This window comes from Pavona decussata, unplaced genomic scaffold (assembly GCF_977016875.1).
Source record: "Pavona decussata unplaced genomic scaffold, jaPavDecu1.1 SCAFFOLD_28, whole genome shotgun sequence".
NCBI lineage: Eukaryota > Metazoa > Cnidaria > Anthozoa > Scleractinia > Agariciidae > Pavona > Pavona decussata.
Genome location: NW_028145451.1, coordinates 3036695 through 3064544, shown reverse-complemented (window position 1 = coordinate 3064544; position 27850 = coordinate 3036695). Strand labels below are relative to the sequence as shown.

The 27850-nt window shown below is 38.3% G+C and overlaps 2 protein-coding genes across 3 annotated transcripts in view; both read left to right on the top strand.

The window, feature by feature from the left end:
- Positions 1-1185: 1185 nt before the first annotated feature.
- On the top strand, positions 1186-18551 carry LOC146485132 (6-phosphofructo-2-kinase/fructose-2,6-bisphosphatase 1-like). 2 transcript variants are annotated; one of them, XM_085104101.1, is made up of 19 exons: positions 1186-1387; positions 6817-6957; positions 7537-7633; positions 8928-8994; positions 9372-9446; positions 9725-9781; positions 10739-10947; positions 11592-11653; positions 12265-12338; positions 12779-12850; positions 13680-13733; positions 14048-14143; positions 14585-14689; positions 15413-15454; positions 15658-15699; positions 16233-16278; positions 16891-16953; positions 17495-17561; positions 18194-18551. In XM_085104101.1, the coding sequence occupies exons 1-19, from the start codon at positions 1225-1227 to the stop codon at positions 18198-18200; spliced, it is 1539 nt and encodes a 512-aa protein (XP_084960227.1). In that variant the 5' UTR covers positions 1186-1224; the 3' UTR covers positions 18201-18551. The 2 variants fall into 2 exon arrangements, with proteins under 2 accessions (XP_084960227.1, XP_084960228.1); XM_085104102.1 differs by lacking the exon at positions 1186-1387 and adding an exon at positions 5171-5322.
- A 1595-nt stretch (positions 18552-20146) lies between these two features.
- LOC146485130 (uncharacterized) overlaps positions 20147-27850 on the top strand; it is a 38193-nt gene continuing 30489 nt past the window's right edge. Inside the window, exon 1 of the mRNA XM_085104095.1 lies at positions 20147-20203. The gene's annotated coding sequence lies outside the window, so the exon portion shown is untranslated. The remainder of the gene's footprint in view (positions 20204-27850) is intronic.

Below are 27850 nucleotides of genomic sequence, written 5' to 3'. Positions count from 1 at the left end.
AAATTCTTTCCAATTCAATGGAACTACCTCCAAATCCTTGATACTGCCATGGGCACAAAAATGGATATTGTTTTTCAGTGCAAACATTTTTATGACGGATCCACATTGAAACACAAATCAGTGTTAGCCAAAGCGTCGTAAACCTACAGTTTTGACGATATATTTTCTCTGAGGGACACTAGTAAACACGATATAGAACGATTCATCCGGTAAGCAAACTCATATCATCCAACAATCAAATTTACGGCTGAAATCTCAAATGCCAAGGCTACATTTATAGATAAAGTTGTATACAAAGGCAGTCGATTCCATCATCATTTCAAAGCCGACTGAAACCTTAAGTCAATACACGCATTTTTCCTCTAGCCACCCACCAGGCGTCAAACAAGGATTTGTTAAGGGCGAAGCCCTAAGACTCCTACGAACAAACTCCTCAAAAACAACATTTGAGGAAAATATTAAAATAATTTAAATCACAGCTCCTTGTTAGAGGCTACCCAAATGACTGATTGAAAAAAAAATTATCAGATGTCAAATTTACAGAAAGGTCATCGGCATTGAAGCAAAAAGACAACACCCCCAAACAAATATTGCCTTTCGAAACAATATCAACCATCGTGCTCAATCTCAAACATATTTTAATGGGAAAATGGCACTTAATACAAAATTAGCCTTTTTACGAGCAATCTTCAAAGAGTCACCACTAATTTCCTTTAAAAAAGGAAAATCTCTAAATGACGTGCTTGTCAGAGCAAAAATATAAAAGGTTACACTTCAAAAATGTTTCCATTGTTAGGAGTCATGCAGGCCAGTCACCCCCTTGCTATTTCCTACTCAAAAAAAAAATTAATGAAGGTTAATTGCTATAGTAAAATTGTTTTATATTTCGTCTACATTTAAAATATGGTTCTCCATTAAATGAGCAGATAAAATGTGTTAAAATGATAGAAGAGCGGGTTACATTCTTGATATGTACAGTAAAACTACTTGACGTTGTGTTTTGATATCGTACATTGGTTCAGTTTACTTGCAGGAATTTTTTTTTTGGATGGTGAACTGCTTGCAGGAATTTTTGTGTGTGTGTGTGTGAATTGTCACCCCCCCCCCCCCCCCCCTCTCCCCTCCCGTGATTTCTAATGGTCCGCCCCTGAAGACTATGACCCTTGTCAACACGTGCTGGTTGTTGCGCGGTCACGTGGAACGCCAAAATAAGAAGATCTCAAGATGGCGGCCGAGGTGGACGATTCCAAAAGTGGCGGGGATTCTGAGCAGGATGGAGTGAAGCTGTTGGCTGACGATGACGATAAAGAGAAAAAGAATCAAGGGGTATTCGTGTTAAGGGAAAAGAAAGGCGTCATTTATCCACTGGATTATAAATACAGAGTTGGTAAGTTTGATCAATTTAGTTTTAACCACTTCAAATATACATGACTGCGCACTAAAGTGCTTTGTGAATAGCGAGATTGTTTTAACCGTGTGTGTGGGACTTGTGTTAGTTTTAGCTGTAGGCTTTCCTACATTTTATTTTTTATTGTCAGAATGAGCAAATAGAAAGCTTCTGTAATGAACGGACAAATTTGACGGATTCGTTTTAAGAAGATTAACTAAGCACGTTAACTTATTCAAGCCACTAGCCTGGTGTTGTTTTCAATTTATGGCACCCGAACTACTTGTACATAGTGTCGTTTTTTACTTCCAAACCGAAAGTTTCATTGGCGTTGATCCGAAGATTGCTTAAATTCGGAGAAAATTCATCAATTCCCGGGAGTCCCGGCGGCTTGGCTCACATTCAAACCTCACAGTCAAACCTCCAACGACAACAACAACAACAACCTTTATTTTCCTCTTGGTTATTATAAATTAGAAAGATTATAATTACATTCTTTTAATTACATTCGGAGTAACTAGGGAATACCCCACCACTCCAAAAGTGACCCTGAAACAAGTGGATACGCAGCTACACAAATACAAAGTGGTAAATACCACCCCCTCTCCCCCACGTAGCTACATGTACATGGCTATGCAGCTACGTGGCTACGTGGCTACACAGCTAAGTGGCTATGCAGCTATGTGGCTACGCGGCTATGTGGCTACGCAGCTTAAGCACGCTTGTTTCGGCTCGTGGATTAAAGAACGAGGTATATTCATGTGTAGAGCGCTTGTTTCAGCTCGTACGCATAACTGCGTAGCTGTGTAGCCACGTAGCCACTCTTTTCAGAATTACTTTTGGAGTGATGGGGTATTCCCTAGTTAAGCCTTACATTCCTGTCATAAGCGACCATCTCATCTTGAGCGACCACTTAATTCCAAAATACCAAGTTTTTCTCAGTCAAAGCCCTATAGTTGAAACTTCTCGCAAGCAACCACCACTTGTAGGCGACCATGACCACTTTAATTAGAGATAACAGTTTGTAATTTTCTTTTATTTTTAACCTCCCATAAGTGACCACTTGTCGCATATGTACTCGTATCTATCCCCTGTCGGAAGTTGGACAGTTTGCTTTTGTAACATTATCATATGTACGTTCTTGGGTAGTACATTCAGAGTAACGGGTTTCCAAAAATAGACTTAGTCCTTGTCCCATTTGCCGTATTTGGCAATTTATCACAGGTAAACCATCAACTTGGATACTGAAATTCTTTGGCAATGGAAAGTTTTAAAACACTTTTGGCAGTGGCTACTAAATCTCTGGAGCCACCCTAGGCTAATGAGTTCAAATTTTGACACCCCATGGTCTGACCTGTCATAAGTGACCACCTCCCATAAGCGACCACCTAGGCTTGACATTTCGGGTGGTCGGTAATTGACTGTATTGAAATTGATCAAAATATGCAGTAGAATGTCACTCTGAACTTCCAGGGCAATAAACTGAAACCAACATGTCTTGCTTACTGTATTCTTAGGTGCAGACCAGTAAAACTAAGTCAGACTGCGAGCAGTCTTCTCTTTTGCTCGAAAATCCATGAAGAAGAACACAAAAAGCTGAGTGAGAACGATATTCGACTGTGACGACATACTCACAACTTTGCTGCTTGCCTGCATGACTCAAATATCGTGCTTGCTCAGTTTTTTGCATTCTTCCCCACAGATTTTTGAGAAAAAGGGAAACTGCTTGCAGTCTAGTGAAGCTAAGTCAGCTTCTCAGTTGTTATGCATAAAGTATTACAAGGCTTCCCAAACATGGACAAAAGAGTTCAAGTTAAGAACAAAGATAAAAGATGAAAGAATTTATAACAACCAACTGGGTTCAGTTGGAACCATCAAAACCTTTCATTTATCTCTTTTAACTGAGATAATTCCAAAATTCCAATTTCATTTCAAAAGAATCATATCTAGACATGGAAAACATCTTTTATTTTGTGATTTAGCACAATGGAAGCTTCCATTTCAGCATGCTACAGTGGTGTATTGCCATATGTTTGGTAAGAAATCACTGCAAATTTGCCACAAGTCTCAAGCATGTTAGAAACCCCTATGACACTGCAGTGATGAATCACACTGAATTCATCCCACAATAGTTTACACAATCATGTGATTAATTGCTGAACTGCAACTGGAGCACATCAAAAATTGCACCACAAAAAAGTGTCACAAAAATTCCACAAGAATTGCATGGTATGTGTGATCTTTTAGCGGGGTATTTTGCCAAGAAAATGGCTAAAACAGGAACTATTTAATTTGTCAGTCAACTGATTAGATTCCCTTTATGTATTCGCTAGGGGTGAAAATATTATACGTTTGAGCCTTGTACAGGTGTATGCCAACAAAATGAGGTTCCACTACCAAATATAATAATGATAACAGCATTTATTTAAACACGAAAATAAAAAAAAAAGTTTCAATGATCTTGTTCACCCAGGGATGGAGCTAAGAAAAACCCCAGCACTCATAACCCAGCTGGCTCTTTGGACTGTGCACCTTTAAAATTAGCCTCCAGTATTTGAATGAATGTGTTCTATTTGAGTTTTAGCCAGTAGCCGGCTGTCAATGACATCTCTGATCACCCTCGCCAATTTTACTAAATTTCTACTAAATTATGGTGACATAGATTTCCTTAATTTTTTCGAGGCTCAAGTCTGTTGCCTAAGAAAAATTTCAAGGAGCCCTCAAGGCCAAAAGCCGAGAGGTTAGGAGCCCAACATGCGGAGTGTTAGGTGCTGCTGCAAAAAATTTAGGCACACAGAGCATTTTCTTGGGTGCCCCAGGCTACCGGGCACCTGTTAGGCAACAGCCTTGAAGCTATGCATTTTCTGCCTGCAAATGTCCCCTCACAACAAGGATGAAAAAGAAATATAAGCATGGGATTTCTCCAAGGTGTAGTTTCTGTGCACACCAGTACTAAGTGAAACGATTCATACATGTATGCATTTGAGACAGCATCATTTTTGAAAAGAAAATTTCCCTTTTTTCATATCAAGCAAAACACAGTGACGGCTAGGTTGTCTTGCAAACCATGTGTGCATGCTGTAGTATAAACAAATTTATTTTTGTCAGATCGATATACAAGGCATACTAGTGCACTTGTGTTCAGTAGCTGAAATATTATTGAACATTCAACATGGTTTACTGCAGCATAAATATTGACTTAAGATGCCTGATACCATTGTATACATGTAATAATAAAACATTAAAGCTCTGTTGGTATAACTTCAATGTCACCTTTAAACTGTAAATTGTTCTGACTTCTTCCTGCGGTCGGTCTTGAATTAGGTTGGATTTTCTTGAGTTTGTTTTCTGTAATTGCCAGAGCTACAAGTATACAGCATAAAAACTATAAAATTTGTTGCCATGTTTATTAGTCGGTTGCACTCGGGAAACCTTCAGAATGTTGATATTGGTTGAATTCATGCATCAATACTGCTAAATCAATACAGCTGTACGTAAGGCTTTGTTGTTTTTGACCACTTTATTGTCAATTGACTAACATGTTGCTTTTAAACAATATCGAAAGAAGCCTTGTCCCCGGTACATTTTATGGAAACTTAACATCACCCCTGTGCACCCCTTATAAATACTAATTTGTTTTTTTTTATGATATCTCAAATCACCATTGGTTTAATTCATATTTTCTTTGTTAATGTTTGTTTGAAGCCTACTTGAATTAACATGCAAATTGAAAAAACACTCTTGATAATCACTATTGATATTATTCACAAGTTACTACAATTTACATATTAAAAGCTCCAAAGTTCCTTACTGATTTGAATGTCACACAGTGTTGCAGTAACATGTATTTGTTTCATAATCCTTGAAAGACAAGTTACTTCTGTTCAGTTCTAAAATGGAAACTCAGACCCAGGATGTGATATACCCTAATCAAGGTTTTATTAATAGTTAACGTTGTTTTTTGAAGTTTTGATAATAATTATGTGTGAATAATATTGATCCCTTGAGTATACATATGGAGTTTGTGTTTAGTTGTTAAAATTCATGAACTCAAATTAATACCAGTGTTTGTACAACTCTTAGAACAGTCCCTGCATGGCAAAATGTTCCTGTTCTGTCACTGGCAGCCTCATTAGAGGCTTACTGTTACATTAGTTTATCTAAATTTTAACAGTTAAGGTATTCTTTCCTTTGTTGTCTGCTGTTTTGTGTTAATTTCTCTTTGTCATCTGACCTGTGTGTTCAGGGCCAGAACTAGATTCAATGGCATTTAAATTCTTTGGACATCCAGTTGCTTTATAAACAATGATATGATACCTGAGTTAATATTGCTGACTATTATGCATCATTATTAATTTTTTTACAAGTTTTAAGTTCTTGAATAAGGATTATTTGACAATCTAAATGCATGGTTATATTTATTTATAATTTCCTTAGTAAAGAGTGACCACTCAAAACAAGGGATGCTGCTTATTGTTTGTGAAAATAACGACTGCTAGGTTTTCCCTCAAGCTTCCTACTGGGCCAGTCTCATGAGCCACCTTACCTCTTGTGCAGGGCCTGGGAGGAAATAGTAAAAATCCTAAATGCTAACTGAACAAATTTAGGCAAAATATATTAATTGATGTATTCATTGGAAAAACAATAACATTATATAATCACAGAATGCATTTTTCATTTCAATTTTCTTACGTAAATGATTTATTAAAAAATGTCAGCTTTTTATTAGTACAGTGTATGGAGGAATGTTGAGTTAGTCAGAAATGTTCGAAATAATATACGCTCAAAAACAAATTTCAGGTTTTTAATAATATTTATTATCTTCTAATATGAACAGGATGTAAACAACATGTTATATTTTAAATTTGGTGACCATGATAGAAGTCAGCAAAATTATTTCTGATCAAATAACATCAAGCCAAACTAAGGCCTGGTTTTGTATGTCAGGAAAATCCCAGACAATCGGCGATTTCATTTTGTCACAAGACAATAGTGTCCCGCTGAGATTTTTTTCGTTACTAGATAAAATTATTGGGGACTATTGGCAATGATAAAAGATTTAAAGACATGTATGCAATAGGAAAATTTTGCCATTTGAGAGGCTTGGTACCAATCTAAATGATCAACAATGCTCTCCAGCAGCCAACATTTTTTGTCTTTTGATATGTTGGGAATGATTGCTGACCATGGTAGAAATCTGGAACCCATCAAGAAAATAGAAATGCTCCCAATTTTCCGGATAATTTGTTCCCTGACCATCCCAGAAGATCAGGAATGTCTACGATTTAGTATTTTCATAAGTCAGAAAATCTGAGCCAGTCAGGAGATAGCAAAATCCCTGATCGTCTGGGATTTTCCCAACATACACTGTATGAAAAGCAGCCTGAAAGGTCTTTTCTTAATTTTAATGGATGTTCTGTTGCTTTCAGATACCTGCTACCCAGGCTATTATCCCCGTTTTGTCAATGCGCCAACTGTCATCAGCCTTGTTGGCCTGCCGGCCAGAGGCAAGACATACATGGCTAAAAAACTGGGCCGTTACCTCAACTGGATTGGCATCAAAACTCAAGGTTAATTTAATATGTTAAAAAAGATAGTAGATTTATTTAGTTTTGATATGGTCACATACATGTACGATTTGCTCACTTTTCCAGGTGACTGCAGCAATCATGGTGATCATAATAATGTACACCAGCCTATTACAGAGTAGGCTATTGGGAATTTTTTAAAATTCAGACCGCTTTAGCTAAATAGACCTTATTCACTCTATAATATTACATGCTGCCTAATTGCCCATTACAAACCACGTGATATTCTCGGGAGAATGGATCCTTTGTCTTTTTGGAAATATAGAATGCATGGCAGTGTGAATATGACCAAGTCTAAAATAGACTACTCCCTAGAGTACTGTCACATGATCTGTACGGCAACAAAACAACAAAGCGAATATGGTCTACAGTGTAATTGCTAGTTACTAGCGAAAAAACAGTTTTTGACTGTCAATTTTTAATTTCTTCTAATTACTTTACATTTTTTCAATACATGTAGATACACTGTAAAGCCTCTACATTGTAGTTGACAAATGTGTGATTCTGAAGATGAATCGCTGTAATCTTCTGTTTATTGTTTGTTAATGATCTCTTTCTTAGTGTTTAATGTTGGAGAGTACCGCCGAAGAGCTGTTGGGTCTGATAAACTCCACGACTTTTTTAGAGTGGACAATGCTGATGCCCAGAAAATTAGGAAGTAAGAATAAACTAATTTTGGTCCTTAAATTACTTTGTTACTGATACAAACAAATTGTACTATAAATCATCAGATAAGCGCATCCCCTCTGAAACAAAATTTATTCACCCCTCTTGTTCACCTTGAATTAGTCATTCAAAAATGAAAACGGTATGTTTTACTGTTGGGAATTTTATGTACGTGTACAAACAGATTTGCAGATTGATTCCCAGTGTTTTGTTTCACAAATAAACATTTTTATAGCCAGACACCAAAAGCAAGGTTTAGCAAACTAATTAAATGAAGAGAAATATTAATAATAATTTTATAAAAATTCCAAATGTGTTACCATCTAATAAACAAATACAGTAGGCCCTGTTCTCTCGAACTCTCAAGAGAAATAAAAATTGTTTGAGATAGTGGAGGTTTCAAATAACGGGGTAAGTGTATTTTTAACACACAACTAACTGATCATGGCACTTGGGTTGGGTGTCCCACATGTATAGGGTGCTCATTTTCATTTTAAGCCTGATCCTTCTACTTATTTGAGACCAATAGTGTTACATACATGTAGCTATAGCTAGTTAATATGTAAATTGGCCTTGCTATAGACCAACTGACTGATGTTTCGACCACTTGTATGAAACTTGTGTTTCTTTTGGCAATTGGTTTTCTAACATGGGAAGTGGGGTGGGGGGGAATCTGACCTTCAAATTGCGGGCTTATTAGGACAGTGCCTCCTTTTGCTACTGCGCATATGTTAGATGTGCATCTTGGGATAATGCGAAAAACTCTGATTTCTTAAGGGTGGTGCCTACGTATTCATGAAGTCTGTGTGGTTTATGACTATGCAAGAAGAAGATCTTAAAAATGGCTACTAAAAACCAAAATGAAAATTTGGGCTAATCATGCATTTTTCAGAGCTCCAGTTCAAAAAAAAATCCCATACATTGTTATGTATTTTAAAACTTTTTTGCATAATTATTATTCTTGCTTAGTTATCTATGAAAGATGCATGGTTACCCCCAATTTTCAGTTTGGGTTTCAGTAGCCGCTATTAAGATCTCCCACATGGTCATAAATCAATCAAAAATACCTCTTTATTAGGACATACATGAGAACTGGTCATCCAAGAGGGGGGTGGTGGGGTGATTAACATCTGCTTTTTCCTGAATTTGGAATAAGGCTCTCGATTTGATGATTTAACTTAGTTATGCGATAATAATATTGTACAGTTATTTAATTAGTACTTTGATGACATTTTTATAGTTATATTTAATAAGCTGGTTGTGTTTCTGTTCTTTCTTTTCAACAGGCAGTGTGCTTTAGATTGCTTGGAAGATGTCAGCAAATTTTTGACAATGGACTCAGGCCAAGTAGCTGTAAGTATGGTTACTGTACAGTAGTGTACCTAAGAGAACATACTTAAAAAGTGGAGATGAAAAATATCAAAATTAATTAATTATCAAAATGGCTCAGAATTGAAAAGAAAAATCTCTAACTAAAGGGCATTTCTGAAATATTTTGATTTCTGCAAATTACAAACTTTTTGAATTATTTTTGGTGTATTTGTGTAAAGCACAAATACGATTTTAAAAAATGTGGCAAAACTAAAATCATCCCATAAAAAATTATTCTTTACTTACTTGTAAATGTTGATTTGAAAAGATCCAGTCCAAGGCCAGAAAAACTGTTGCGAGCCTCCATAACTTAAAATTTGATACCTAACAGTCATGTAGATATGTGTCTGAATTTGCAGATATTTGATGCCACAAATATAACTATTGAAAGAAGAGCTCTCCTTTTGGAGTTTTGTACCAGCAGAGGATTCAAGGTAATGCATGTAGATTGGGAATGAAAAAAAAGATGGTACGTTATCATTTTAATTTGTTTTGTATTTTTATTTATTAATTTTTACATGCTTTTGGTTATTATTTAACAGGCATTTATAAGTGAGGCTACCTCTGTTGGTGGTTGGCATTTTGCAAGACTTACAAAATAGCAAGGCGGCACTCGAAGTTCTTTAAACAATTAAAATAAACTTCATATTAAATATGTGATGTGTCATTTTACAGGTTCCTTTGTTAATTCTTCTTTTGTTTCTTTCCTCAGGTGTTTTTCATGGAGTCCATGTGCACCGATCCAGATATAGTGGCAGCCAACATTAAGGTTTGTAAATAGCATGTGATGCATGCATCAGCTTATAATGTAGACTTTTTGAATTGAAGGGAAAGATGCAATTTTCCTTCAAGAAACAAGGATGCTTGATCAAAACAAGGAAATATCTGTTTGTAGTCAGGAGCTGTAAAAAAACCTTCAGATAATCCGTACCTTTTTATCTGTTCATTTAATCAATTGTGCACTTGGCACAATAATTATTTCAATCAATCAGTCATTTTATCTATGTAATGTCTATTACACTGTAAATAAGCTAAAAGCTAGCTCAACATACATGCACTTATATACGTAAGTACATTTAAAGGGGAAGTATCATGGGGTTTCTGATATCTTTTGTTAAAAATGATGAAATAAGACCTTCAATCACCTCATAATTCTAGAATGACGAGAGGAATGAAATCAACTCAATTCTTGAAAGAAACAACTTGTGATCTGTTTTAGCGCATTTTGGAAACAAAAATGCGAGAACGTGAAAAACATTAGCCTAATATTTTTCAAGTTTCAATCCAAACCGGCCCACCTTGTCTCTGGCCAGAGGCACTAATCGACAGTTTTATTGCACTGGGGTGATAATTTTTAACAAACTTGACAATTATTTCATTGTTTCTGCTGACAGTCAAACATTTTTGGGTTTTGAAATGACAGCATATTTTCATGATGCTTCCCCTTTAAACAAGTTAAACTACATTGTACAAAATGAATATTAATTTTTGTTTTATCAGCTGAGTTGATAAAGGTAATTTGACCACAGTAAAGAGATTTGAGTGCTGACGTTTTGAGTGTTAACCCTTCATCAGAGCCCCACATCACAGTTCCTTTGGAAACCAACCCCCTTATCTATTGTACTAAATGCTCTACTTTCTTCTATCTCTTTTTGATGTCTTCACCTGCTCTTTTCTTCAGTCCATGTCATAACCTGATTTTTTCCCCCCATCTTTCAATCTCAAGGTGATGGGGCATGAATTTCTCACAGCAGAGGAGTTTAAAGTCTGGGAGGTGTGGGCAGATTCCCCAGCCACACCCTTACCCCCACAGGAGGTAAAAGTGTTCACCCCTGATTATGTGAAGGTGGATAGGGACACGGCCATTAAGGACTTTAGGGAGCGCATCAAGCACTATGAAGATGCTTATCAACCACTCTCTTTAGAGGAGGAGGGGTGAGTAGGAACAGTTTCCAGTATTTTTAATACTATTTTTTAATATTTTTAATATTTTAAATACTGTAAACTTTTCTCTGGGGGCTGTTCATGATTTTATCCAGCAGTTCTTTTTACTTGTACCAACAGTTTTTCCTTTGACGACTGCCTTACTTGCTTATTTTTATTTCTGTTGGCCAGCCCTGTGTTATTTTGGTAGATTATACTTTCAACAGGCTGCTAAGACCATTGCAAGAATTTTGTGCAAAAATGGCATGTATTTGTTTTTTTTGCCCAAAGGCTGAATTTAAAGGTGTTTGATCACATGAAACTGTCACTAGTCATTAAAGAAGAGGTAAAATTCCTAGTACAATTTAAATTAGACTGTGCACAATAAATGTAATACCTTGTACATGTAGGCCTTATTAGTGTACAAAATCTAATTTGCAGGCTAAAACTGAACAAATTTAGAGTGTCTTTATGACTTTTTGGTAAAAAAAAAGAAGTGACATGCACCCTTGTTGTACAAAACCGTTCATTTTCCTATCATACCAACTGCGTGTCTTTTCCGTCCAGTCTGTAGAGTTTCCTTACTTCATTCTATATCCTTTGGTCATGAATCCCTGGCTGGCTAATTATTAATACCTGTTTTATTCTTAAAACAGAAATCTTTCATTCATCAAGATCATCAATGCAGGGGAACAATACCTTGTGAACAACATTAATGGTATGTGCACATTGACACTGGGACTTTATTCAAACCATGGTTTTCTCATCAGTTATACCAATGTGCGCTATCTAAAGTAAAATACATTTGGCATGAAACAAATGAAATAGAGTGCCCTACATGAGAGCTGTGTTAGATTGTATTATTGGCAGAAACTGCTGTAGCCACCCTGCTGGAACTCTAGGATCTTTTCTTTCCACTTGTTCATTGTGAACTAGTGCAGCTGAATATCTTTTAGTAGATACACATAACGGTTCCATACGTTTATCAGTCCGCTGATAAGAGACGTAGGGTTCACTTAGTCAAATCAAGGACAGTAATGAAACATTGGAGCAACGTTTCCTGAAGGAATTTAAGGCCACATGCAAAACTCCAGTGAATCAGTTAGCTAAAACAACAAAAATCGACCTAAAATGTGACATACTTTAGGCAGGTTCTACACTGGGCTCTTCAATTTTATAACTTGGTCAGGTAGTTTTGAATTTAAAGCTCTTGCTCTGAGTGCAAGAACAGCATAAATGCTGATTTGAGACAAACGAAATCTTCATACTTGCCCAGTTTCTTTTGCTTGTGGTGTAATTAAATTGTTAATTTTGAACTTTGCCTTGAAGGTTACCTTCAGAGTAGAGCTGTCTATTTTCTGATGAACTCGCACAACAAGAAAAGATCCATATACCTTGCCAGGGTAAGTTTTTACGTGTACTACAATGGTGGTGTCCTGTTTTTCCTAAATTAATGTATTTTTTTAGATGAAGCAGTGTTTTTCTGACTGTAAGTAGTCAATGCATCAATCGCTCATTGAAAATGTTTTTAAAAGCTAATTATTAGCTAAATGAGAAAGGAAGTCTGCATCAAAACTGATAGACAAAAATCTTTTGCAAATATCTTAATTGATTGGTAATTAAACTTGAATCAAAGTTCACGTTAACCCAGGATCAGCTTAATTGGGGTTTGAACAACTGGGCCCAGTTTCATTGATAGTAGAAAAAGTAGAGGATGACATTTGAATAATAATTGGTTTTTTACACGGTTAGAAGCTTAGTGCAGTGGTATAATGACATCACAAGACTTTAATATTATCAAACTGACAGGAAATGATTTCTATTTAATGCATTTTAATTTCAGCATGGAGAAAGCGAATTCAGTGCTCAAAAGAGGCTTGGAGGAGATTCAGATCTTACTGTAAGGGGTGAAGAGGTACGTCACGATAATGAATAAATAAGTTGTTTTTACTGTACTGTTGAGAATTGAAGGGAGTTCTGTATACATACACTCAATGTGAGTCTTATTATAAATTTTATGGATATTTTTGTAAATGGTACAAACCCACAGCTAAAAGTGTATTACAAGTAACAAATAATCATTTAATTAACTGCAAGAACAAGTAATCCAGAAAAAAAATCAAACAGAGGCAAGGATTGCGCCAAAAGTGCCCAACAGAGGTTAACACTTGTTTTCATATCTTGAACTGACCTTGGACGCCTTGTGAAGTTTACACAATGTCGTATTCCATATCGTCATGGTACTGGTGCACACGGGAACAGAACCCCATTCGTTAGGCAGAGAAATGAGTGAATAGAGCTCAAGCTCGACAAGGAATATCAATTTGGAGCTTAAAACCGATCTACAGTATTTAGGATTAAGTACTCATTAGTAACTGTGAAAAATACGTTAAAATTACAATCCTCGGCAGCGTAGTTCTCGTTGGTGTAGTGATTATGGATAGGAGAAATTAATGAAACAAAGTCCGAAGTCAGTTTCAGACAAAGACGAGTGTTAACCGTCCACAGAGGGAACCTTGCATAATTAAATTGTGGAATTAGGTGAACGTCAAATACAACAATACCTTGTTCTTTCATGCATTGTTAGGTTGATTTTTTTTTTCTTTCTAAAGTACAGTACTGGAATATTCTCAGACACTGCTGTTGATTTATCGAGAAGGCGCCCAGCATGTCGATTCAATTTGAAGTCAATTAAATTAATAACAGATGAATACTAATTAATATTACATTGTGTGTTTCTTCAGTTTTCATTTGCTCTGGCAAGATTCATTGAAGATGAAAAACTTACGGATTTGAAGGTGAGGCAATGCATCCTGCCCTTCACAGGATTTTATGAAAGAAATTAAATGTCACTTTCTTCTGTTCCTGTTGTGGCGTCTTAGCGCCCCAAACAGCCAATAGTAAATCAAGGGCTAAATAAATTATATTTTTTTCATATGTGCATTCATTTTGGTGCATGTTTGCACTCTCAATTGCTTCCATGTATGATAGCGCTACTAGAAATTAATCGCCATTCCTGGCCCTACGGGGTTATCAAACCCAGGTCTTCGTCACCTTCCGTGGAATCCAGTGGAAGAAAGGGATTTTTTGTCTTTTGATTCTTTTAATTAAGGTTTGGACAAGTCAGTTAAAAAGAGCAGTGGACACAGCACAATATCTCAAGGGAGTGTCGATTGAGAGGTGGAAAGCGCTCAATGAAATGGACCATGTAAGTATTCACACATGTCTCGCAAAAATGTCAATTTTATCGTTTGACAACTGTAGGTTAGATCACTACAGCAATTGGTGTGGGAACTTTCTAACTTATTTCAACGCGTAGGTAATGTGAAATCAAAAGCTAGGGTTGATCCACAATTGGGTATTCCCCTCTCCAGAAACTACGGGGAGACTGGATACCAAGAGCTCTTGCTAAGTTCTACTTTCTCTGCATAGTTTTCAACCGCGCAAAAACATCCCTGTATTAGTAGGCACCACCGCACCACCCGTAGGAAACCCGAGTATCTCGAGATGCGCAGTCTAACGTATGCGCAGTAACAAAAGTAGGCACTGTCCTTAAACAAATTGCTTTACATTCCCGTACTCTAACCTGTCTCCACAGTTTCTGGATTGGGGAATTCCGTTAAGCAGCCTTGTCTCTGTTTTTCATTAGGGTATCTATGATGGCATGACCCTGGACGAGATCAAGCAAATGGATCCTGAGGAACACAAGGTTATAGAGGAACATCCGTTTAATTACAGATATCCCAGAGGAGAGGTAATTAAAAGAAAAATTCAGCTAACTCACATGTGCCGCGCAGACGTTTCTAAACTTCAGCTGCCTTTTTGTACATCATGTGCTGAGTCTTATTTTGGTGGAGGTTAGGTTGTTCTCTTCGGAGTGTTCTTGCCTTGGACAAAATATTGGAGGCAACGGTCTTCTGGGCCCGGTTGTTCGAAAGCCGATAAACGGTAATCCGGCCACGATTAAAAGTTAACCGAGGTTTTCAACTCATTCTTTAAAAATGTTTTTAAGATCTAGTCAGTTTTAAGCTAATAGTAAAGAAAAGTCAAAGTCAAAACTGAGGGACAAAAATCTTTATTGTTGTTATTAGTTAAACTCGAATCAAAGTTCTCGTTAATCCAGGATTAGTTTAATCGGGCTTTGAACAGCTGAGCCCTGATGACTAGTACCCCATCGAGTAGCAATGCTTCCAATTGCTTCATGCTGCAGAAACAGGGTTAAGCTCCGACCGTGTTATTTAGGCCCGAAGTGAGACTTTACCTTGTACGCACACGTATGGCGGAAAAGGAAAACAAAAAAAACCGCACTGTCGATCTTCCCGGTGGATATTCTGACGCGCTAACCACTACACTTCGCCTCCACAATAATAAGTTGAGTACAGTTGAAATTTGATGAGACGAGCTTAACATCTACCGGCTCTATTTAGAAAAGACTTGCGTGGCGTGACCCTTCTTTTCTCTTTTCTATTCGTTTCAGTCTTACAGCGATGTATGTGCTCGACTGGAACCAGTCATTATGGTAAGTCAAGAATAGTAATCAGTCCTTAGTACATGTTAACAGAGGATCTATGCAACGTGAAATTATCACATCATTTCTCTTTTAACATTCGTATATTTGGACGACTTAAAGTAGGGACCTATTTATTTAGTATTGTTCAAGTTTTCAGTAGTGGATTTGTGGGTCGCCATGGAAAAGCTCAAATATTCCTCTCTTCTGTTTAGGAGTTAGAAAGACTGTCCAATGTGCTGATCATCTGTCACGAGGTGGGTGAAGCTCTTGCATTGTATCCGAGTTTTACTGCAATATATAACTTAATTAACTAGATTGATAAGGTAAGTTGATCATCAAAAAGAGATTCGAGTGCTGACGGTTCGAGCGTTAGCCCTTCGTCAAAGGTAACGTTGGAAACGACAGCACTCGAATCTCCTTACGATGGCCAAGCTACCTTACTAACTCTGCTGATAAACCAAACCTTCGTTTCTATCCCCCACCGAAGCAGGACCACAGTTTCTTTAGAAACTAAGCCCCTTAAATATGACTTTTATTCTGTTAGGAGAGGCGTAGTGTTTTGTTTCTCGCTTTCGTCTCTTGTAAAAGTGGTTTCCTGGGCCGGGCAAAAAAAAATTTAACATATGAGAAATTAATGTACACATTGTTGCAGTGATGTGATCAAGATATGATGTAATCAAGTATCACTTGCATAAGATGTAAACAGGGCCGAGTTTATCATCGATCAACAAAAGGAATCAAGTAATGTACACTTGCGTGTTAAATTAATCACACTCTCTCCATTTAGGCTATCTTGCAGTGTCTCATGGCGTACTTCTTGGATCACAGTTCAGGTGAGTGTGTAGGATCGGACAAGTCTTACTCGGAATATTGTCGCTTTCCTAAAATTTCATAGCTGAGGTATCAGCTTCTGAAACTAGGCCTTTGTAACGGAGTTCAGCCATGTTCGGAGTCTGCTGTTTGGCTCGCTTACTGTGAAATCTCATGCGTCAAAATTCTATTGTCCTTCATTGTAATTCATAAGAACGCAACACCCACTAGCATTTAAAACCTACTATCAGGAACTTACAAACACCGAACACTAGCAGCTCCCCCGAGTCTTTCAATCTTGATTTTTATTCAAAAAAAATTTTCGGAAACTTTTCCCAGATTGTACAGGTCCGAACGTTCCTTTCGTTTTTCAAAGATTTTCGGAAAAATTCCGAAAATAGCCTGAAGTGCTCTCGAGGCAGGAGTTGATTTTCATCATCAGGGCTTGGATTCGCGAACGAAGATCTTTGAAGGGGGAGATCCACGTCGACTGTAAGCGCGCTCGTGAGTGATGAGGCCAATGCGGGACAGACAGGCCGGGCCGGAGCGGCTGCAGTTGAAGGTTGCACGAAGCTGTTTGTAGAGAAAGATTTTACTTAGCTGCTAATTGAAGCCTGTCTATTTATTCTTTTCAGGGGAGCTTCCGAATCTCAGCATTCCATTTCACACAGTCTTCAAACTAACGCCCATTGCGTATGGTAAGTGCGCTACTGGGCAACACCAATACCGACCAACTTTGAATTTCTCCTTACAATCTCCCCACGTGATCAAACACTTAGGTCATGAGAATAAACGAACTGATCAGCCAAGGTAAAATGCCCCAATTTCATAGCACTAGTTGAGAGAATCGAAGCTTGTAAAAGGGTTAATGGTCATGAGCTAGCACTTGACAGTATACGAATGGATGGATGTTAACCTTCACACAGCTGTCTCCTACACTTTTCAGTGCAGCGGACTAGGTGGGGGGATGTAAGTCAGTATGAACCCTTTGGGGGTGGGTAGAGGGCGTGCGCTAACTTGAAAATTCAGGAACCGTCAAACAATTTTGTTAGGTGATCTAAGCATCTAGTTGTTGCATGTTATAAGTTTGGTCAGTTTCACGTAAGCTCGTGAGATAAGGATCCAATCCCCATGTTATAATTTTGCGCCTCTATCTGGACAATGTCTGAGTGGAACAAATATATACAGCAAAGCTTCTCAAGTAGGCTCTGTGACAGCACATGCATTTTGTCGTTTCAGGCTGTAGAGTGGAGAGATACCCGTTGTTTGTACCTACGAAAAGTTCTTCTGATCCAGTGTCGGAAAAGTGAGTATTCAGCTAGAGTCAAGGACAAAAGGGTTGGGTCAATTTCACATTTACCGTGTTTCCAAAATGGACTTTGAGAAAGTCTAGTATTCAACAAGCTCATTCTTGAGGCCTTTCATCAATTCCTCCCTCCCCGCTCAAAAAACCTGGGAACAAGTTTGCGTTGGAGACAATTTTCTTTTCGGGATCTTTGCTCACCCTTACCTTCGACTCCCCGAGGACAATGAGGGGAAGATGCTATTGTCTACTCTCCACGTGACTCAGAGGGCAGACGACGATTGAAGGATGGTATTGGCGGAGTTACGTTACAATGCAAATCCGAAAAATGTCATGACAATAGCCCTTTTCACGGTTAACTGTGCTCATTTGAATTACAATGAAATCTAGCATGTATGTGAGGCAACTTCGGGCTATTTTGTAGTTTTAGCCCGAAATTGCCTCGCATCCACGTTGGATAACATTGTAATGCAAATGAGAAAAATTAACCGTGAAAAGGGCTATTGTTCCGCGACCGATCAAATGTTGAAGAAAAAATTTAGGAAATTATTGAACTGCTTGAAGGGTAATAGTATTTGACCATTCCGACAACCTAAGGATATTCCGTGAAGTAACGAATTCGCTTTTGGTTTCAGTGCTTAGAAAGCTGCTAGCAGTGGAGAAATATGACAAATGATGCAGAAAGCACGTGGAACACTGAAAACAACTACGGAACCTTCTCCTAGTAGCACCAAATTTCGAAGTGAGAAAGATGAAAATTTTGTAAAAAGACAACCAAATCGTACGAATGTGCGAAAGTGTCTACATTCTCAAAAACCACAACCATCTTACATGTAAGTAAAAATAATAAATAAATTGCTCTATTAGAGCAAAACAAAAATACAAGCTTTTTTTTCAATACTTTTAGGCCATGCCATTGCAGGCGTTATTTTCTTAGCTGAATATTTATTTAAATGTGTATGTATAGTGTACAATAAAGAGGGCAAGAGTGTTGCTTGAACTTGTCGTTTATTTAGTCATAATCCGGCTAATAGTAATCACATCTTGTAAAATATTAGACCCATCTTTTCCCGTTACAAGGTTTTGCAGCACCAGAAACCAAACGGACAAAGTTAAACGCTCTTGCACAATTCTTTTACTCGCGCAGTTCAAGTATTATGATAACATTCTCATCTTCCAACCTCGTTCTCAGGGTCTGGGAAGTGAATAGGAGAGACCCTGGAAACGAGGCTGTTCATCTTCTCCAGTGAATCTAAAAAATGCCAGGCTCACCGCGAACTGTGTTTTTTCGTTCGTTAGAAATCTAGGTAGATGCGGGCAAGCGCTAACGGTGCCATTCTAGTTTTAACGCTGCAAACGCGCGAATTTTAGCCCTAAATAGAAATCGCATCAAAGTTCAAGAGGGTAAAACAATGTATTGACCAAAACATACGGCCCATCTGTATTGTGCTGCAAAATTCCCGAAGAGCGGTCTACCTTCCTTGTACCTTAAATAGGCAAGTTTTCACAGGGTCTCCAAAGCTTTATTTCATATTTTGTCATTTTTTATGAACTGTCATGTTCAAAGTCGCTGCTACATCTATACAACCCCAAGGTGTAAATTGCTGCAACGAATTATACGTCAATTTAAAACGCTTTTTCCTTGATTATTTCAGAAAAACGATTCGTACTCGTGAAAGGGCTTAGTGCGCAAACGAGACAAGGAAAACTCATCAGTCAATTCCAATAGTGCCTCAAACCATGCGAGAAGTCACCGTTGTAGTACCCGCGTTAAGGCATGGTTACGTACTTAAAGTGGAAATGTAGTCAACTCTCTCGTGAGCAGCCACCCCTTGGGGCACGACAAAGTGGTCGCTTACGGGAAGATAAAAAAAAATAAGCCTAATACTGGATTGATTAATTCAGATTACATAAAAATATTACCTCAGTAGCTCGAATAAGGAAAATAGAAACAACTAATTTATTTGATTTTTTTCACATCTATTCATTCTTCTGACGAAACCGTTTTTGCAACATTTTGGAACAGTTCACTGTAACGATTCCCGTTTACCTGATTAAAAGTATTATAGCCATCTTCCTTGTCTGTAGACTGTTATTATCTGCCAGCAGTCCGGGGTAGCGTTATTGAAAATTAAACTTTTGTTACTTCTGAGAAATGATTTACTAACGATTATACGTGTTTATGTTGGGTGGTCGCTTACCGGAAACAGAAAACAAAAGAATATGTCAAATGTCCGGTCTAAAAAGTGTGGTCGCGGTCCCTTAAGAAATTTGAGTGGTGGTCGCTTACGAGAGAGCTCTTGAAACAGTATTTAACTGAGAAACATTCACGGTTGTTTACGAGGTGGTCGCTTACTAGCAGTGGTCGCTGTAAGAGAGTTGACTAATGTACTGTATTCAGTTCGCATACCAGAAAAAATATCGATTCCGCCAAAATGGGATCGTAGGGTGGTATCGGGAAAAATGTTTGTGGGATCGCAAGTGGTATTGGGGGCTTCCGGTCATTGGCTGAAAATGACTTGTTCTTTCGTGCTTGTGATTGGCTACTGATGACGTATAACACATCAATTCGTATTTCAACCGGAAGTGTTTCCCGTCGTGCGATTGTGTGGGAAAGATATTGGAGCAGAAGTTCAGAGGAAGAGGTAAGAGATCTTAAAGTTTTATTTTGTTGCCTTTCCGTCTCACAAGTTCACGAACCCAAAATTTCAAGGAGGTTTATGGGTAAGAGAGGAAGTTGTCCATAGACTTTTCAAGAGATTTGCAATAAGAGATGATTGCATTGCTGGATTGAAAGCCTCCATCCAAAACTGCTATGTGGCAGACAAACCGCTTACTGACAGAAAGACTCAGTCGACAGGAAAGATTTATTGGAAGATTGGAAGAGTATTTGAGATTTAGTGGAACAAAGTTAACCAGTGAAGTAGATTTCAAGGCTTCTGAGCAAACGCATGGTCTCTGTTTGCATCGAAGAAGGTGTCGACAAAATCTCGTGTCATCAATCACACCGTTTAGTCTTAACTTCAATACATCAAGCTTAAAGTTGGTGCTCTTAGCTTCCAGTTTCGAATATCGTCAGACAAATATAGCTCAAGGGGAATTAGTTCATAATCCGTTTATTTGTAGAAAGAATAGCACAAGGTCAAAGGGAGTTGCAAAGCGCAAAGGCGCCAAATTCTTGTGTGATGAAAAACAGGAGTTCGTAACTCAGAGGTTCTTTGCACATTACTAATCCAAGTCCTATTCTTTTCATATATCTTTAAACGGTTTAAGTGGTACTATTGAAACCTTGGTTATTTGCTCAAGTTGTTTGAGTATTCTGGCGAATTTCATTCCAGCGGCAAACAGAAGTAAGCTCAGACAAAACTGATTTGTTGGTCAGAGGTGTGGGTCATTTCACAGTTAAAATTACTCCGAGTGCCGCCGTTTATCAATTTTTGACATTGCTAGTGCCCTTTAAATAATTTATAAATACCCATATTATTTTACGCTAGCAAAGGCTTGCGTATCCAGCTAGAAAAAAATGGTGCCTTGTATTAAGTTATAATATCCAACCCACGCTATGCTATCCCGTATAACCTCAGTTTAGCTTCGAAAATTCCAATACAAAACGGGGGTACAGTAGCTAGTGACAAATATTACCAAAAATACAAAACTGAATGCAAGTGGCGCCTGGCACGAGGTCTTTCACAAGAGAGATCCGGCAAAATTACTAGCAAGTTTAATTCCTGCGTTGTGTGGACCTCTGCATTCAATTAAGTTTTTCTAAATATTACTAGTTAATACGAAACGACAGTCTCATCAAGAGACATCATCACGAGAGTTTACTCGTAACACGAGTCAGACTCGAGCCCGAGTCAAGTCCAGGTCACGAGCCAAGTTCGAGTCAAGTTCCAACTTTTATTTTTCTCTCTTTCTTTACTTCTTCCTATGTCTTCTGGTTGTTATTTTCTTTCATATAATGATGTGTTATTGGTAAACGGAAAAAATAACTTTCAGGTTTGCAACATTTTTCGCTATCGATTCGCTATCGAGCCATTACCGCTGTGATTCACTGCTGCTGTGGAAAGATATACGACATCCGTTAGTATTCATAAATTTCTTAGGAAGATTAAGACCTGTAGTTGCATACACTTGAAGCAGAGATCCCATTTCCCCGACTAAGAAAACGGACGGTGGTGAAGTATTACCTGCCTCAAGCGCCATCTTGTTGCGTCCACAGGATACCAAGGATAACATAGAATAGAATCTTTACCCTTCGCGGGCAAAATGTAGACGGCCACGGGAATTTTTAATTTCCCAACACGTGGGTTTCACAAGGCATAGTGACTGAAGTTTTAGTCACCAACAACATTAGACAAACCCTTTCAGGGAAATTATAGATGGCGAGAATAAACGAGGACTGCGGTTAATTTGCTGCCAATGCATGGCAGAATTCACCCGATCGCGTTGACAACGACATCTCGTTCATGTTTAATGCCTCGAAGACTCAGTTGGCACATCATTATGAAAGCAAGAATCACAATCACAGACCTTGGTCAAGACAAACACGAAGCAAAAGGAAAAAGAAAACAGAAGAAACGGAATCTGACTCGAACTTGACTCGTACAACGGGCAAACTCACAAATCCTCTAAGTGTGATTTTAAACTTTTAAAGAGTCGTCTAAATTTGCTCCTCGATTTGTCGCTCTATCATTAAAAGAAGGTCACAAGTTATGAGATTATCATTAAATCGGACAGTTTTTATGTGCAAAATCATTTCTTGCCCTTATGCCTTTATTGCCCTATGTATCCTCAGCGGCTCATTGGGAGTAAGTGATGTCTGATTAAGAAAAAAAAAGAAGAATGTCAATTGAGCATAAAATAGCGGTAACAGAAGTAAGCTCAGACAAAAACTGATTTGTTGGTCAGAGGTGTGGGTCACTTCACAGTTAAAATTACTCCAAGTGCCGCTGTTTATCAATTCTTGACATTGCTAGTGCCCTTTTATTTATAAATACCCATATTATTTTACGCTGGCAAAGGCCTGCGTATCCAGCTAGAAGAAAAATGGTGCCTTGTATTAAGTTATAATATCCAACCCACGCTATGCTATCCCGTATAACCTGTTTGGCTTCGAAAATTCCAATACAAAGCGGCGGTACAGTAGCTAGTGACAAATATTACCAAAAATACAAAACTGAATGCAAGTGGCGCCTGGCACGAGGTCTTTCACAAGAGAGATACGGAAAAATTACCAGCAAGTTTAATTCCAGCGTTGTGTGGACCTCTGCATTCAAAAGTTTTTCTAAATATTATTAGTTACGAAACGACAGTATCATCAAGGGACATTCATTCAGGTCACGAGCCATGTTCGAGTCAAGTTCCAACTTTTATTTTTCTCTCATTCTTTACTTCTTCCTATGTCTTCTGGTTGTTATTTTTTTTTATATAATGATGTGTTAATGGTAAACGGAAAAAATAACTTTCAGTTGCAACATTTTTCGTACCCTGCGAGCAGAGTCTCCTTTGATCTTCCTAGATTAGTCGGCTCTGATCTAAGAAGATCGAAGGAGACTCTGCTCGCAGGGTACATTTTTTCGACATTGATCGTTAGAGTCATTACCGCTGTGATTCACTGCTGCTGTGGAAAGATAAACCACATCAGTTAGTTTTCATAAATTTCCTAGGAAAATTAAGGCCTGTAGCTGCAATGCTGCATACACCTGAAGCAGAGATCTCATTTCCCCGACTAAGAAAACGGACGGTGGTGAAGTATTACCTGCCTCAAGCGCCATCTTGTTGCGTCCATAGGATACCAAGGATAACATAGAATAGAATCTTTACCCTTCGCGGGCAAAATGTAGACGGCCAAGGGAATTTTTAATTTCCCAACACGTGGGTTTCACAAGGCATAGTGACTGAAGTTTTAGTCACCAACAACATTAGACAAACCCTTTCAGGGAAATTATAGATGGCGAGAATAAACGAGGACTGCGGTTAATTTGCTGCCAATGCATGACAGAATTCACGCGATCGCGTTGACAACGACATCTCGTTCATGTTTAATGCCTCGAAGACTCAGTTGGCACATCATTATGAAAGCAAGAATCACAATCACAGACCTTGGTCAAGACAAACACGAAGCAAAAGGAAAAAGAAAACAGAAGAAACGGAATCTGACTCGAACTTGACTCGTACAACGGGCAAACTCACAAATCCTCTAAGTGTGATTTTAAACTTTTAAAGAGTCGTCTAAATTTGCTCCTCGATTTGTCGCTCTATCATTAAAAGAAGGTCACAAGTTATGAGATTATCATTAAATCGGACAGTTTTTATGTGCAAAATCATTTCTTGCCCTCATGCCTTTATTGCCCTATGTATCCTCAGTGGCTCATTGGGAGTAAGTGATGTCTGATTAAGAAAAAAAAAGAAGAATGTCAATTGAGCATAAAATAGCGGTAACAGAAGTAAGCTCAGACAAAAACTGATTTGTTGGTCAGAGGTGTGGGTCACTTCACAGTTAAAATTACTCCAAGTGCCGCTGTTTATCAATTCTTGACACTGCTAGTGCCCTTTTATTTATAAATACCCATATTATTTTACGCTGGCAAAGGCCTGCGTATCCAGCTAGAAGAAAAATGGTGCCTTGTATTAAGTTATAATATCCAACCCACGCTATGCTATCCCGTATAACCTGTTTGGCTTCGAAAATTCCAATACAAAGCGGCGGTACAGTAGCTAGTGACAAATATTACTAAAAATACAAAACTGAATGCAAGTGGCGCCTGGCACGAGGTCTTTCACAAGAGAGATACGGGAAAAATTACCAGCAAGTTTAATTCCAGCGTTGTGTGGACCTCTGCATTCAAAAGTTTTTCTAAATATTACTAGTTACGAAACGACAGTATCATCAAGGGACATTCATTCAGGTCACGAGCCATGTTCGAGTCAAGTTCCAACTTTTATTTTTCTCTCATTCTTTACTTCTTCCTATGTCTTCTGGTTGTTATTTTTTTTTATATAATGATGTGTTAATGGTAAACGGAAAAAATAACTTTCAGTTGCAACATTTTTCGTACCCTGCGAGCAGAGTCTCCTTTGATCTTCCTAGATTAGTCGGCTCTGATCTAAGAAGATCGAAGGAGACTCTGCTCGCAGGGTACATTTTTTCGACATCGATCGTTAGAGTCATTACTGCTGTGATTCACTGCTGCTGTGGAAAGATAAACCACATCAGTTAGTTTTCATAAATTTCCTAGGAAAATTAAGGCCTGTAGCTGCAGTGCTGCATACACCTGAAGCAGAGATCCCATTTCCCCGACTAAGAAAACGGACGGTGGTGAAGTATTACCTGCCTCAAGCGCCATCTTGTTGCGTCCACAGGATACCAAGGATAACATAGAATAGAATCTTTACCCTTCGCGGGCAAATGTAGACGGCCACGGGAATTTTTAATTTCCCATCACGTGGGTTTCACAAGGCATAGTGACTGAAGTTTTAGTCACCAACAACATTAGACAAACCCTTTCAGGGAAATAATAGATGGCGAGAATGAATGAGTACTGCGGTTAATTTGCTGCCAATGCATGACGGAATTCACTTGATCGCGTTGACAACGACATCTCGTTCATGTTTTTAAAATGCTTCGAAGACTCAGTTGGCTCATCATTATGAAAGCAAGAATCACAATCACAGACCTTGGTCAAGACAAACACGAAGCAAAAGGAAAAAGAAAACAGAAGAAACGGAACCTGACTCGAACTTGACTCGTACAACGAGCAAACTCACAAATCCTCTAAGTGTGATTTTAAACTTTTAAAGAGTCGTCTAAATTTGCTCCTCGATTTGTCGCTCTATCATTAAAAGAAGGTCACAAGTTATGAGATTATCATTAAATCGGACAGTTTTTATGTCCAAAATCATTTCCATCCCGTTTCCACATCAAGACGGCTTCTCCGTCTAGTCTGAGATGACTTATTGTCCGTCCGTTTTACATCCTTCCGGTCCGGAAACGACCGATTTCAAGAGATCGGACAACTTTCGTTGTCAAACCAAGGCAGACGCTCATAACAGTGCGACTATTATTACCGGGGTCACTTAATACTGGTCAATCAGATCACAGTATGATACCAACAGTAAGTAATTCCGTCTACTCGTGATTGCAAATAATCTAAAAAAAGAGCAAGGCTGATTTCACGGTCAGGGAAGTATATTTTCCAATATTTCGAAAGGCACGGCCTTTCTTCTTCAGGGTATGTTTGAGACTGACCCTGTGGCAAAATACGTTACAATTTAAACCTTGCTCTTTTTTTAGATTATTTGCTTTACAATTTTTTTGCTGATTAGATCCTTCACTACAGGATCCGGTACTTTTATTTTGTCACGGTGGTCCTTGCAAACACAGTTTATCACTGGTTTTTACTCGTGATTGGTTCAATCGGCTTTTGTTGAAATTCATTGTTCTTGTCCTGCAATGTAAGTGATCCCAGTAACAGTAGTCATACTGCAAATCGCTCTCAAAACACTCGCATAAGTAACAAGGAATTCCTGACTGAGGCACTCTGTTCTTTTACGTACCCGGGGATGGAGGGGGAGGGGGAGGGGGGAGGAGATTCTCAAGGAATTTTTATACGCTGACAGAAAGGCTCCGCTCCAGAATCCTTTTATATATCATTTTTGACAAGAGAGTTACCATCTCTTGTGAGAGATATATGAAAGGACGATTACCCTTTCACATACCTACAGTAGAAACACTATCATTATTTTGCTTAGGAGAAAGTAACTGTGATCCAAACAGAAAAACTGATACTATTTATGCCTTAGACATGGAAAACCACCTGTCAGCAAATATGCGAGCAGCAGAGGAGAGTAGATTAATTCTAGGGGCAGAATAAAGTGGACATTCAAGAAGAAAATGCTTTAAAATAATTGTCTCGTTGTAGAAACCACAAAAACACACGGGGATTTCTTTGCAACTTATTTTTTTTTTCGTTGGGTCTGTTGGATATATTTTGAAAGGCCCTTTTCAAATACCTAAATCACTGTTTTCCCTGCTCTTTTTTATACCTTCATCCTATAAAAGGTACCCCTTTCAGGCGGAGTCTCCCCGTATAGTTCATTATCGGGAGTACCCCCTCCCCCCCCCGGTTACATGCGATTCATTGTTCCTCATCCAACCCAACCCGGGAATCGAGCTAAGCAAGCCAATCACACCAAACAGGATTCAAGACAGTTGCAGTGAAAATTCACGTCATCATGAATATTGAAGCCTGACACTGGTCAGAATAAGTCACGTTTTACTAGACAGTAAAACAGTTGATAAAAGAAGCAGAGACCGATACAACGTAGAATTACGGTTTAAAGGTTACTATATTTCGGCTGGCCAAACCAGCTTTCTTCAGGTATAATGAAAATTTACATTGGGACTGTCCCAATGTAAATTTTCATTATACCTGAAGAAGGCTGGTTTGGCCAGCCGAAATATAGTAACCTTTAAACCGTAATTCTACGTTGTATCGGTCTCTGCTTCTTTTATCATTTGTATTTGTTAAAGCCGATCAGATCTACAATTGATCCAACGTATACCAGCAGGATTATCGTCCACGGTTGTTGCTTGGACTTGACTCAGTAAAACAGTGCTTGCTTTTGTGTAATAAAGTTTAAATAATTTATGCCTATTTTAAGGGCCTTTCAAAGAGTAGAAGAAAGGCGTTTTCTTGTTTTAGAATATCTTCTCTCGTTCCAGAGAAATAAATCACAAAACAAGAATATCTCTGGAAAAATTAGAGCGATCCCATTCAAGTTTTCTGCACCACTCAGTAATGCTGGTACGCCAGGTAAGACGCAAAATGACACCCATTTTGATGTTGCCATGCCTCTCTGCCCCAGTCCCTTTCTGCTATGAACCAAATATCTCCATTTTCGACAAGACAAGTGAGAGGCAGAAAGTCGTACTTGAGTAGCACGAAGTGCCTTTATTGCCCTACGTATCCTCACCGGCTCACTGGGAGTAAGTGATGTCTGATTAAGAAAAAAAATAAGAATGTCAATTGAGCATAAAATAGATCTGGCCCCAGTTGTTCAAAGAGCGGATAACTTTATCCACTGGATAAGTCACTATCCAGCAGAGCAAATGTACAGTAAAAACCAGTGATAAACTGTATTTGCAAGGACCACCGTGACAAAATAAAAGTACCGGATCCTGTAGTGAAGGATCTAATCAACAAAAAAATTGTAAAGCAAATAATCTAAAAAAAGAGCAAGGCTGATTTCACGGTCAGGGAAGTATATTTTCCAATATTTCGAAAGGC